This window comes from Octopus bimaculoides, chromosome 14 (assembly GCF_001194135.2).
Source record: "Octopus bimaculoides isolate UCB-OBI-ISO-001 chromosome 14, ASM119413v2, whole genome shotgun sequence".
Taxonomy (NCBI): domain Eukaryota; kingdom Metazoa; phylum Mollusca; class Cephalopoda; order Octopoda; family Octopodidae; genus Octopus; species Octopus bimaculoides.
Window position 1 is genome coordinate 1,648,434 of NC_068994.1, and position 15,167 is coordinate 1,663,600.

General features: G+C 36.6%; 1 protein-coding gene across 4 annotated transcripts in view; it reads right to left on the reverse strand.

Moving 5' to 3' along the window:
* Positions 1-15,167, reverse strand: part of LOC106873245 (protocadherin beta-16) — a 90,710-nt gene that overhangs the window by 13,963 nt on the left and 61,580 nt on the right. For all 4 annotated transcript variants that reach the window (XM_014920528.2, XM_014920529.2, XM_014920527.2 and 1 more), the window contains one exon: positions 3,413-5,862. In XM_014920528.2, the coding sequence (XP_014776014.1) occupies positions 3,413-5,830 (2,418 nt within the window). In that variant the 5' untranslated portion in view covers positions 5,831-5,862. The remainder of the gene's footprint in view (positions 1-3,412; positions 5,863-15,167) is intronic.

Here is a 15,167-nt window from a genome sequence, read left to right on the forward strand (position 1 = left end):
TATATATATATATATATATATATATATATATATGTATATATGCCTATATAGGCATATATGAACATACACACACACACACACATGTATATATACCTATATATATAATTCTCCCCTCATTCTGACTTTCCCCTCTGTCCTTTCCCGTCTCCAGTTGTACAGAACATTTTCAATTTCCTTTGCGTCACTCTGCCTTTTGGCTCCATGGCATTTTTTATTGTTTATTTTTGGGTTGTACATGTGTATTTTATTCTGTTGTGTTTGTTTTCGTCATTGTCCTGTACATTCGTTAGCAATTCCCAGTGGTTTATCGCCACTGGCACCACCAAAAGTGAACAATATCAACATTAAAGGCGTGAATTTGTAAGAATCTTTTGGACGTTGACTGATGAGGAAATAGTTACAAATTTTCTGTCTGTTATACATATATATATATATATATATACACACACGCACACACACACATACATGAGGAGGTACCTAAAAGTAACTGGAAATGTTCTTTGTGGGACAAGCTCATGGTAGTTCAGGCTTCTGCCACTAGGAGCCACTTGATGCAACCCTCAGGCATCAGTCTTCTGAACTGTTACATAGTGCATCTTTGTTTTGCACTGCTTCCCCCTTGTTCATTGTGTTTTGCTGAAATGAAGGAACAACATGCTTTTGTGAAATTCTGTTTTTTTGCTGGGTAAACAGTGGCTGAAACAGTTGTCATGCTTCAGACAGCTTACAAAGATGCTGCCATGAGCAAAACACAAGTTTACGAGTGGTTTTCATTGCTTTAGGAATGGTCACTTGTTGCTTGAAGACCAACGTTGTTCAGGGTGACTGTCGAGCGTTTGAACGAATGAAAACATCATGACTGATCTTGAAGGACCGTCACTGTACAATTGACGAATTTGTTGATATGACTGGTTTGTCCTGGAGCTCCCACCAACGAATTTTGAGCAAGGAATTGCAAATGAAAAGAGTTGCAGCAAAATTTGTGCCTCACTTGCTGATGGAAGATCAAAAGCAGTTCCAACTGAATGCATGCCATGAACTGAAAGAACAGCTGGAAGTTGATCTGGACCATTTTTCAAAGGTCATCACTGATGATGATGAAAGCAGGTGCAAAAAGAATTTACAGATGTGGAAGAACCGAAGAAGAAAACGACGGAGGCATTAAAAGAGTTCCAGGACTGCTTCGAAGAATGGTCAACACACCTGGACCGATGCATTGCTTCAAGTGGAGAATACTTTGAAGATGATAAAAGTGTAAACAGGTAAAACTAAGCGAATAAAATAATATTGCAAAATTCCGGCTTCTTTTGAGTACCCCCTCATACATACATAAATATATATTGAGAGACGGATAAATATGTCTCTACAATGGATCGTGTAGAAGGTGATGTACTGAATGGCTCCACAAAGATATTCTCACTGTGTGCATGTATGTGCATGCGTGTTTGCATGTGTGTGTGCATCCATGTGTGCATGTGTTTGTACATGCGGGTATGCATGCAAGCAAACCCACCAAACTTTCGTGGTGAGAAGGTGGGGTTGTTGGGCACCCTGTAGGATAAAAAAGAGCAAAGAACCCAAGCCAGTCAATGGCCATCCTGCATTGTGTAAACAATGAAAAAGGGATGATTACCCTATATGTGGAAAGAAGAACAGAATGACAGGACATTACAAAGGTTAGAGGGGGGGGGGGACTCTGGAATATCATTCGAATGGAGGTCTTGCAAGCCACATTTTGGTATTCAGCAATTGAAAGGATGAATCGTGTGGTTGAATGAAGCACCAGAGTTGGATGTGAAAGTCAGTTGTTCCATGAATCACAACTTGTTGAGCAGCATCAAAGGATGATGACGGGGTCTTTGCTGAACCTTCATTTGTTAGAGAGACAACCGATCCCAACATTTAACTACACCTTACATACAAGGTATATTGTATAGTGCCATTCTATACAATACTGTTATATTATGCCATCGCATCATTTAAGCCACTCCAATACCACTTGGGTATTACACTGTCTAAACCACTGCATCTTCATCTCAGCTCCGTTGACAGGAGTGCAATGTCAGAGGTGAGTGACAGTAACTTGTTGTTGAAGAGTTGCAGAAGAAGTGTGTCATCTTGTAGCAGACCACAATCACTAGTGTTATCCTGCACATCACTGTTTTATGTTGGTTGCTGTTGCAGCAACATGCAACATGCAATACATGCACTGATATATGGTGTGACGAGTGCACATTCAGGCTGCAACACATTGCAATGCCTGTCAGCTGACACATTTACAACACACAGAACACCAAATGTAAGTGTGCAACAATGCTTCATGCTGTGCAGTAATGCATGTTTGCATAATAATCCACAGCAGCAACTGTAAGAGTGCAGCTAAATTGCAGTAGGGTTGCAGTATTAGCTAGCACAACACGTGACAGTGGCATGTTTAAATGTGTGTGTCCATGGCTGTGTTTGTGCGTGTGTGCATGTGTGTGTGTTGTATATAATTTTGTGACATAATCTATTTTTTATATATAAGTTAGTCCACAGAGGCTCCCCCATGTGCCTCAGTGAAGGAAAGGAGAAAGTTATCCTGAAACAGAGAGGGCCCTGAGCGTTTGTAAAAGAAGGGACACAGTTAAAGGCGCACAAGGTCCATGTGTTGGTATTAATATGTGAGATTGAGTCATTTTACTGAGTCACTTTACAATGTGACACCCTCCTGTGTGCAGCTTCACACACACACATTTCTCTTTATCTGTCGGTTTGTCTGCCTACCTGTCTATCTATCTATATAACACAGTATCTATTTGTCTATCTATCTGTTTGTCTATCTCTCTGGCTGTCCTCTCTCTCTCTACACACACACCCACATTTGCTGTGTTTTCCATGTGTTGTTCAGAATGGTCATTTTTGTAGCAGCAGCACAATTATTGTACCCTCCCCCCTACCCGCCACCACTACCACCACCTCTTCAACAACATGAGTTGTCCTCTACACTGAAATATACTCCTGTATTACAGAGAGAAATCTTCCAACCAATTTCATCCTACTTCTTTCCTTTATTCCTATGCTACTTCTCTTCATAACATCACTGCAACCTTTCTTCGTCTTCATTTCTCAGTATCTATTTTTAGATTTGACAAATTATGACCAGATTCTATCATGACACTCCAAGAACACAACAACCAGAATATTTACCATCCTTTGTCGGTTTCTGGTGTTGATCTAGCACCACCCGTATATATATAGCCCTGGTGTTATGGTTACATGCAGTTGCTTGAGTGATAGTTTCTAAAGTCCAATAATTTTTCCTTCTCTGGCAATTATTCCACAGATATGAAATCAACAAGAGTGCAAGAAAATGTTTTGCAAATTTCAAACTTGTGCTCAACCTTCAAATAAGCCAAACGTTTATACTTACCAACAGCACAGATGCAGGCCTCCTTTCAGACGTTGAAGTGGTCCACTCACTTTGGGACTCATACTGAGGATAAAATTCCCGACTTGATTCCATAAATTGAGTGTTTCTGTTCTTCATTTCGGAATGTCTTGATGCTGGGACTGGTTTTTTTGTCAGAGATATGAAATGACTTTTTTCTCTATTGGCTGGGATTGTGGTACTAATTTCAGTCGGTTCCAAGTGGCTTCGACCATTGTTACATCTGACAATACACAGGGTTATTGATACTACAATGGCCACAGAGGCGATTACAGCGGCCGTTACAATAACAATGACCCAGGTCAAGTTGATCATGTGGTCAGTCTGTAATGGAACAGTGTCCAGTGATGGAGATGTCTTGTTGCTAACGGTCAGTGTTAAAGACACCATGGTTGTCACTGAGAGAACAGGGGTCCCACTGTCTTTCACAACGAATTTCAAGTCATAGGTACCAGCATCATTTTGGTAAACTGTCCGAGCAAAAGACAGTGCCCCAGAATAGGGGTTTATTGCAAACAACTGTTTGTTGTTGCCTTTTACTATGTCATATTTAAGGAATGCATTTAAATGACTGTCCCTGTCTGAAGCCCTTAAAATAGTGATCTCTTTTTTACTTTGGGGATGATAGTGGACATTTAAACTGAAAGGGTCCGAACTAGGGAAGGTGAAATAAGGGGCATTATCATTCTCATCTAAAACCTCAACAATCACATTGGCTGTGTTATTTAATGAAGGATTCCCGTTATCTTTGACAAATACTTGGAACTTATAAACATTCTGTTGTTCTCTATCCAGTGGTATAGTGGTTGAGATAAAACCATAATCAGTTATCTGGAATGGTATCACATGTTTGCTGGTACTCAGCAGAGAAAAAGTCAGTTGACCTCCAGCTCCCATATCAGGGTCAGTAGCATTTATAAAACCAATGGGAAAGTTTGTTTTCCCATTTTCATAAGTCAGGAATTTAAAAGATTCTTTTGTAAACTGTGGTTGGACATCGTTGACATCCATCACTTCAATGGAGAACTGTCTCTGAGTCTGTAAAGGAGGGGACCCTTTGTCTTCGCAAGAAATCGTTATGTCATACCTATCTTGTTTCTCTCTGTCAACAGATTTCCTCAATGTTACCTTATATTCATTTGAACCTAAATCTAAGAGAAGAAATTTTTCATGTTCTAAAGAACATTCCACCTCACCGTTCTGTCCAACATCATTGTCAATAACACTGACATAAGCTATGAAACTACCAACTTTGATTCCTTCAGAAATGGCTGCTGTGTTCTCTTTTATCTGAGTGACAAAGTTGACATCTATTTCTGGTGCCATGTTGTGTTGGTTAACAATATTTACCAGAACCATGGCTATAGAACTGAGAGGCGAGCTACCTTGATCTGTAGCTCGCACAAACAATTTATAAGCTTGCTTCCGTTCTAAAGAAATGTCTTTTTGGAGAAATATTTCTCCCGTGACTTGATTCAGTCGAAAATGAGATTTGACAGTCTCTGGAGTCTCTGAACTGAAATAATAAGAAACATGGCCATTTTCGCCAAAGTCTGAGTCTTTTGCTGACAAAATAACGAGTGGTTTGTTCCTTTGGTATGTATTTTGTATAGAAATATTATAAATATCATTAGAAAACACAGGTGCATTGTCATTAACGTCTGTCACAGCTATTTTCACATCTAAAGTACTTCGTTTAGGTGGATAACCTCCATCTTTGGCCACCACGCGAATATTATAGGAATCTTTCACTTCTCTGTCAAGTTTTCTCTCCAAAACAATTCCAAGTTCTGACCTGCCACTTATAGTTTTCCTAACAGACAACGTGAAAGGGCATGATGCCTTCTCAGAGCTGCGTTCTATCTGATAAGTAATTTTCGAATTGATCACACCAACATCCTTGTCTACAGCATTAGGAATGGATTTCCTCATGCCCTTTCCATCGCCTTCATCAAACTGAAGGCTGACCAGTTTTTTTGCAAACTCAGGTTTATGGTCATTTATGTCCACAATGACCACTTTCACCTTCAATATTTTCATGAAAGTTTCATCTTGATGGATGGCAATTTTGAAAATGCGGAAACACTCCATATTATATGTACATAGTTTCTCGGCATCCAATGTCTGTGCCGTGTACAGTTTACCTGCCTTCGTCACGTTGAACAGCTGGTGTTTGCCATTGCGACGTGGCTTTAATTGGTTAAATGTCACTAAGTTGTGATCTTGGAATGGTAAACTGTCTCTCAAGTGGGAGTCAGCAGCAATGTCCCCAAGGTAAGTGCCTGAGTATTTCTCCTCCTCCACATGATAGGTAAGGTCAATGCTGTGGCAGCCGGTCAGCCAGGAAAATAATATCACCGACTGTAGTGTCCACATAGACACCCGATTGATAACATTCATGGTTCAATCTCCACTCACAGCACCGACAGCTTCTGAAAAAAATCAAACAGAAAAAGAGATGAAGACACGATTTCACCTGACACTTCATTTACAAAACACACACACACACAAGTTATATCTTACAGGCTATGTCACATCTGTGATACATTACAGTTCAGGATGTAATCTTGGAGGCGTGTTACATTATATTTCATATAAAGGGCTATGAGCTTGACAAACATCAACAACAACGACAGCAATGACGATGTACCACTGCCACCACTACCACCACCACCATGCTATTTCCATCTCAAATTTGCTACATTTATATTTCTGTAGAATATGTCAATTATTTAACTGAATCTTTAGTCATGATTTGTGTGTAAGTTCCGAGGATCTCCCTTCGTCACTGCCACCATCCATTGTTACTCTCTAATCTCTCCATAAATCCTTTTCCATTCAAATCCCTTCCAACCCAATCCTTTCTCCTATACAATTAAACCGAGGCCTTTTAAAGCCCAGCCATAATGTAAGGGAGCTAATCCATGTTAACCAAAAAGTGTCAACGAAGGGAGAGAATCTGGTGTTAAATTGTTAGAACCGCCCTATACTCCCTAGGACTCCTCAATAATTAGACCCCTTAATATTGTATTTAATTAATTCATTTATCCAAATAATATTTAGATGTTGTACATAAATTTTATTTTCGAAGCAATTTCATTTAACAAGTCACCAGATATGAGGGAGTTTCTTGAATACTTTCTGTTGTGAAGAAAATAACCGATCACTGATGAGGTAGTAAATACCACCAAAACTAGTTGAGTGGATCTTCTGACTTACGACCACGTCATGGACAAATGAAATCTGGATTAACTCGTGCAAGTACATTTCATTGCCAGGCTGTGTGTTTTCCTGATGGCGGCCCAGCTTGGCATATGCCTTAGCCTACATACATACATACATACATACCTACAAATACACATATATGTATATATGTGTGAATATATGGATGTGTAGATAGATAGATAGATAGATGGATGGATATGCTAGTGTTGCCCATTGAATGATGGTTATGCTTGGGAGTATATTTTTGTCACAATGAGCAATATCAAGAAATATGACAGACATACAATAATTGTAATCTTTTATAAAATTTTTTGGAGTTTATAGAAATCAATGAAATGAATTCTAATTTCCAACAAAAAAATATTTATTATCAAATAACAAAACTGAATTAAACAAACGTACAATGCCTTCCATTAATACACTCATTTAGTCTAATGTCTCTATTCTTCTTTCTTCCTTACTGTGTGTGTGTGTATGTGTGTTTGTGAGTGGGTTGGTGGAGATTAATGTTCCCTTACTCATTGTCTGCCCCCAAGCCTACTATGTGCACTCATTCTCTACCTCTTACTATATCTGTATTTCACTTTCTTTCTCCCTCCCTCACTCTCCATCACATCAAGTATGACTACAGAAATCTAGCAAGACGGAAAAAAAAAACAATCACACATACACACACACACACACAAGCACACTACAATGATCTATCAATCTGCATAATTACACATATATACAGATATCTTCACATATACATACATACATACAAAGAAAGCTGACTTCTCTGACGGTACATACTCCTTGTTGTATGTATGTATGTGTGTATGTATCTATTCAACTGTATGTGTATCTGTGTGTGTATGTGTGTATGCAGGTGCGTGTTCGCGCTGTGCATTTGAATGCATCTACGACAGGCGGTGTATTTGTTCGTGTGGGTTGGTGAATCTTTGTATGTGTGTGTGTCTACGTATGTGTGCGCGTATGTCCATACATGTGAATGTATACACGTGTGTATGTGTGTGCTGTACATCAACAGAGAACCTAACTATAATGTAAGGGAGGTAATCTACTACCCGTAACTTCACTCAAGGGAAGCAACCTAGTATTTCTAGCCTTTCCCACTTGAAATTTATTTAAATTCATGCAAACATTTTCCACGGTTCTTCATTAGTCTCACCCCCAAAACATTTCATCTTCTCAACTCTTAAATATAATCTCTTCATATATGCATTTAAGAAATTAATTAATACTTCACACTCATTAATAGTTTTATAATATTAATTTCACAATAGTTTATCATAATAAAATAACTGTCTTAGTGTTTATAGCTTAACAGGAAGATATGTATATGAAAATACTTCTACTACAATGCTGTAACTTATTGCTATAGTACTATAATAGTACTAGGGTACTATTATAGTGCTATGCTCTCTTCTAATAACGTGGCCGATGAGAAAATTGTTTTTACTCTTTGCCTGAATATTTTATAAAAATGCAAATTTGAGAAGACCAGTTTAGTTCTGTCCTGGCTTGTGTATAATGTAAATAGGGATATATTACTGACCTTCTTTATAATGGGCTAAGAAAGTGTGGGATTGATTCCTGATGAAGGAGAAATATATATTAAAAATAGTCAGGACAATTCAATTTCTTCCAATCTCTCCCTCTGTCTCCCCCCCTCTCTCTTCACACACACACAGATATAAAAACACATACACATCTATATATTTGGGTATATCTATGTATGTATATATGTATATTATTTACATTCAATGGATATTTGTCCTCATCTTGTTTGTTGTCAACACAACGTTTCAGCTGATATAACCTGCAGCCTTCATCAGGTGTCTTGGGGAAATTTCAAACTTGGATTCTCATTCCTAAGGTATTTTTCAATGTTATTATTATTATTCAGGTCACTGCCTGGAATCAAACTCGGAATCTTGGGGTTATCCTTCAAATGTAAATAATGTACATAATTCCTCATCTCTTAAATATAGAAATTTACATATAGATAGATCTATATATATATATATATATATATATATATATATATATATATATATATATATATATACACACACACAGACGCACATAATCCAAGAGAGTTAGGGGTTGAGGATCCAACCCACTAAGGGATAGTATCTATCCAATATACTGCTGGGAGGGTACCCAATTATTGTTACCCTAGTGTTATACCAAGTGCAATAAGTGGGTGCGGGTAAAGGGGTATTTACCCTAAATTTATATAGCAATAAGAAAATGCAGGAGAATATGAGGTACTCATCAACTTGCAGACACTGTACTCTGTTGATTAATCTGTTTATTTTATAACCAAAATGACAATAAAGACAATATACAGACACTTATGTCATACCATGTCATATCAACAATTAAGATTTCAAATTTAAAGGACATCTAGCAATCGGAGAAGGGACCCTTCTCCAATTGCTAGAATGTCTTTGACGCTGAAGAACAATAGTGCATCAGCTCGTAGACATATAGGGTCTGGCTGAAGCAATACAAGGTTGTCTCCCTTTAAATCCATCTCTGGAGGGAAACAAGGAAACGTTCTTCGGTGTAGAAATAGGGAGCAGTAAGGGAGACGACTCATGAGATACTATGTTGTTAGGACTCCTAAATAATTTTGAAAAATAAGCATTAAAATTTTTTAAATAATAAAAGATTATGATGGTGGATTTCAGTTTAAACAAGAACATATTTTTATCCATGAAGAAGACGTAGGCTGAGGGTAAATTGGTACCAATAGAATTAATGGACGAATTGTTTAACTTTGATGATATCATTTAAATTTACTGGTCTAACTATTTAGATTTAATAGAGTATAAATTATTCATAATTACTCATAATTAAAGAAGGAAGTATAATTTTAATGGTATGCTTCAATTTAGTTGTGTTAAGTCATTCCAACTCTGTCAATCTCCTCTATTCCCTACGCATATCACTCCAAGGACCACATCATCTAATATGCCGTTCTTTTATAAAACGTTAATGTGTGTTTTGAGAGATCTCTGCCTGTTCTATTCGACCCAGTCAAACAAGCACATAGAGACTCCATGTTTGCAGCTAAAAAGGAAAATCGTTTGTTTTAAATATTAGAAACTAGACAATGGCTAATGTTGAAATATTTAAAATTGGTTTATTGGAGATAGGGCTCAAATGGCATTGTGGTACTGTAGTAGTGGTGGTGGTGGTTACCCAAAAGCAGTAGTGAATTCTTTTTGCTATTTTAACAGAAGCCCAGAATATTTGGGGGAGGGCATAAGTGGATTAACTGAACCCAAATGCTCAATTGGTCGATGTGTTTACATCTCTGTAACTTAGCAGTTCAGCAAAAATTGACTGATAGAATAAGTACTAAGCTTACAAAGAATAAGTCCTGAGGTTGATTTGTTTAACTAAAGGCGGTGCTCCAGCATGGCCACAGTCAAATGACTGAAACAAATACGAGAACACATAAATATATATCTATAAGCCAATGAAGGAGACCTCTTCCTGTTATGGAGACGGGAAGAAAACAACAGAAAACTGACACGGGAAACTTCTATGTGGTCATTTAGCATGCTAGATATAACAACTAAATTTTCCTCTTGTCACATGTTACCATCTTCAATACAAGAAAGCTATATTAGATATGTGTGTGAATGTATATGTGTATGTCTTTGTATTTATAAGTATGCTTCTGTTATTGTTTGCATGTGTTTTTGTAGGACTTCTTTAATCATTTCTTCACTGTGTCAGCACTGACTTTGGTTGGGCTAAACAATAACAACAAGAAGAGGAGGAGGAGGAGGTCAGGTAAGTGTCCACCACACCTGAATAAAGAACTGCTCAGCTTCTCTCCTCCAAGATATGATGCTACTCCCTAATGGCGATTCCTTCCTTCCTCCCCTTCCTCACCCTCTTTCCTTCCATTGATCATTGAATGCACTGTTAATGGTTTAAATGGTATAATGGTGGTCGTTAATATGTCTTGTTTGGTGTCCCCTGCTAACACAATAAAGGGACAGACCCATCCCTGAATGGTTGTTGGTAAGTGAGAAACCACTTAGGAAGACTTCTGGGTATTGTTACAGAGAGAGAGAGAGAGAGAAACAGTTTATATATATAAAGGGGGATGTGGTGGTGGGAGAGGGCAAGGGTTCACACACACACACACACACACACACACACACACACACACACACATTCACACACACACAAATCTATGCACAGCAGACATTTATAACAAATCTATGCAAATCACTTAAGCACGCATAAACACAATTGTGCACACACACACACACACACACACATCATGCACATACATTCATGTAAGCAGTTACGCACTTATAACACACACACACACACACAGATAGACCCACATACGCACACTCATGTCTATATATGCGCACATGCACACGTCAATCAATTAATTGTTCCCAATATCATAAAATGCAAAATATCCAGAATCTGATGGAAGAAAGCAAAACAACAACAACAGCAACAACAATACCTCCACTCTCACCACCACCACCAACAACAACAACAACAACAAACAACAATGGCCTTCACAGTAAGAATAACAGCAGCAATAACAATGAGAACATCATTGTAACTGCTGCTATCACCACCACCACCACCACCAGTAATGACTACAATAACATGTTGATAATATCAACAGCAACAACAACAACAACAGCAGCAACAAGGAGGATATGAAGAAGGCAAACAGCTTCACCAGCTGCAGTCACAGTAGCAGTGACAGAATGAATGCAATGATAAGAGGAGGGGGGGGTGCATTCGGTTGGAAGGCAGGAGCGGTTTCTATTATCATTATCATTATTATTAATGATGATGATAATGATGATTACGATGATGACAACGTGGTGATGACAATGACAACGATATTATTTGTGTGTCCCTGTTCAAATGATATATTTTCTGTCTAAAAATTGCAGCAACATTATCTAGAGACCCATGCTATTAATTAGACTCTCATATTATTAAGACTTCCATTCTACATAAACTGGGGAAATATTGTCACAGTTACATGGAGTTACATGGCTGAGTAACACACACACACAAACACACAATTCTGACACAGAGAGAGTATCATACTGTAACACACATTGTGCCATATTTGTGTAACATGCACTGTGACATTACCACAGTGATTGGACATGGGATGGTATGATATGCTATGATGTCATATTGTAACACAAACAGTGACACAAGATGGTGTAACAGTATGACAATAATACTCTATGATGCATGATAGCTTATATTATTACACACTTGTACAGTAACACTGACTGTGACATGTCATTGCAAAATACACACACAGTGACACACACCATCATACAGAATGTTTGATAAAATTGATAAAACATGAAGATCAAAATAAATTTTAGTGTTTGGGGACAAATAGGGAAGTTTTCAGGTTAAAAATGTTTTGTGGTTGTTGATGTTGCTGTTGTCTAACCCAGGGTCAAACCAGCTCCAACATATGATCAAAGATTGCAAGCTACACCTATCTTACCTTTTCAGACATAAATGTATCTAAGGCTACAATATCTAGTTTATTACTTATACTTCAAAAGGTGTTACGGTGTGATTTCAAACCGATTTTAAACCTTGTAAATCCCACCATATATTAAAGATCTAGACTGATTTGAAGATGACTTTATAAAATTAGTTTAAGATGTTAAATTCAGCCATATAATAAATAATTTCCAACATAAATTACATGAATTTCTTGAACCTATTAAAAACTCTCAGGCATATAAAACAAAGATTAGTTATGAGATAGATAACTGCACACACAATAAATTGCTAATTGGTAATACAACAAACATATATAAAAATCTACATCTAGGACTTATTATTTAATCAATGATGAAGCAAAAAAACCTAACCATGAAATTTAACATCGAAAATATCTGTATAACATGGTATGGAACCTTAAAGATGATTACGTAAACCAGCCACCAAATAAAGTGGAGCATCAAAGCTAAGGCCAGCAAAAATAAGGGTCAAGGCAGCAGATGCAATATCTGTGTTGCAGAGGAATTAAACATCATAATTTTTCAACAGCAACATTTTGAATATTAGTGAAGAAACTTTCATCTCTGGATTACACAATTGACTCCTTAAACTGCTCAATTTCAAGCTTGACACCCTGTCAACCTCACTACCTATCAACCCAGAAGAAATTTACAATATGGGGCTAATATATATTTATTATGCATAATATACATAATAACTATAATCTCTTCATACCATCTTGAAAACGAAAATCTGTCTTTTCTTGAATCACTCCTAATCAGTATTTCTAATCTTGCTTTATTTTCTGCAAATATTTCTGGATGACTGATTCACATCTTTGAACAGAAGTAAAGGAGACTTCACAAAATTCCTTAAATTAATAAAAAGCATCTATGAATCGATCTACTTATTTATTGAAATAAATGAAAGGGAGTTTCCCTTTTTTTTATTTGGACATTCTGATAATTAAAGAAAATAAGACAGTTACAACTGATCTCTACTGCAAGAATACAGACACACACCATTATTTAAATTTTAGCGAGATTCTTGATGATTATAGACTCAAATCGATGTAAGAAATAACTGGTAAAATAAAATGTGTTCCTTCAGAAACAAAACTATCTCCCACACAAGAAAAGAAAGAAAAAATTGAGTAAATTATGCTAAAACTAAAGCAAAAGAAAGTCCAATATTTGTCTAATGGAAAAACATCTAATGAAGGCAAAGGAAAAAAAAACACAATCATAAATATTCTATTTGTAGTTACCTACAATACTAGAAATTATAGCATCATACATTTAGCTAAATGATACCTTTTAAATCTATACCAACCTTGAAATCTCAGAAAAATAATTAAAGAATCACAAATTATCAACAGATGAAGACAACCAGCAAATCTGAAAAAAAATTTCTGACAAAGGGGAAATTCACAAGAGAGAAAGGAATAAGGCAAGGAACAAACTATGAAGACCATTGTAGTTGACTTGTGAAATAATTGAACAACAAAAAGATTTGAGAATGAGAAGAAATTGAAAGTGAATGCAAATATGAATTGCAAAACAAAAAATCTCATTTGCTGCATCACATACCCACAATGCAATGTGAATTACATCAGCCGAATAGGAAAAAAAAATTAATCGTGTTAAAGTACACAAACAACAAATCAAAGATTTTTCTGTAAGAAATGTTCCATATAGTGAACATGTAGATATTTGTGCAAATGGAAAATTCAAGATATTACCTTTTTACCAAAATAAAATAAAACGATAAGTTATGAAACGCAAAAAAAGAATATTTTATAAGAATTCAAAATCTGAAACTAAAGCAAGAATAGGCAATGCAACTACTGAAAACAACTTCTCCTAAATGGATAACCCAATAACGTGTCTGAAAAACGGTAAACTGTTGAAACACTTACAATATAAAAATTTCACTTCGTTCCATTATTTCTAAGATATTATATTATAATTAATCATTTTTTAAAATAATTAATGATTTTAATGAAGGAAAATCCTGCTTCAAATATTGCGACTGTGTTTTTGCAAAATCTTTTTTAAATATATACCTTATATAAAATGCATGACTAAATCATTATAATCATCAATGCCTAAAGACATGATGTGTGATTGATGAAACAATTGTAAACCATGGAATAAATGTTATACCATAAACTCCATACATCACTTAGTACACACACATGCACACAGTGATAACTGGGAGTTTTCAAGGTGTATGTATGAGAAACACTCCTTTAAAACCCCAGAGACAATATGTCAGAATAACTACATCAACAACAACCACACCACCACCACCATTGTGAGTGGCTTCTGAAGAAATGACAATCATTGATGGAAAGGATTGATAGAGATGATTTGAGAGGTGGAAGGTGGAATGTGAGAGGAAACATGAGGGTAACAAATTATCTTTAAATAATCAGCAATAGTAGTGCTGCTGATGGTGTTGATGATAATAATTATGATGATGTAATTAACAAGTTTTTGATGATGATGGTGGTGTCGGAGATGATGATCATGATGTGTCATGATGATGATGACGATGATGATTACGGTGGTGGTTGTGATGACAATGAGGATGATGCAGTTGATGATGGTGATGATAATGCTAGTGACGATGATGAGGATGGTGATGCTGTACCTCCTTTAGCTGGTGCCTACTTTCACTTTCAACACTGCTTGATTAATTTTACCCTCCACTGATCTCTAATCTTGAAGCAAATCTCCCTTGTGTGTTGTAATCCTCAACAACAACAACAACCTAGAAAGAAATATACACACACACACAGCCTATTGTGCATGTCTATGCATTTGTGCACATGTGTGCGTGTGTGTACCTTAATAATTTTCTCTGATTTTTGGTATTTTCTTTATTGCTACATAACCCCTCCTCACACATCGTCATAAATGTGTAATATATTCAAGTACAGACATGCAGGCCTCATTATATATATATA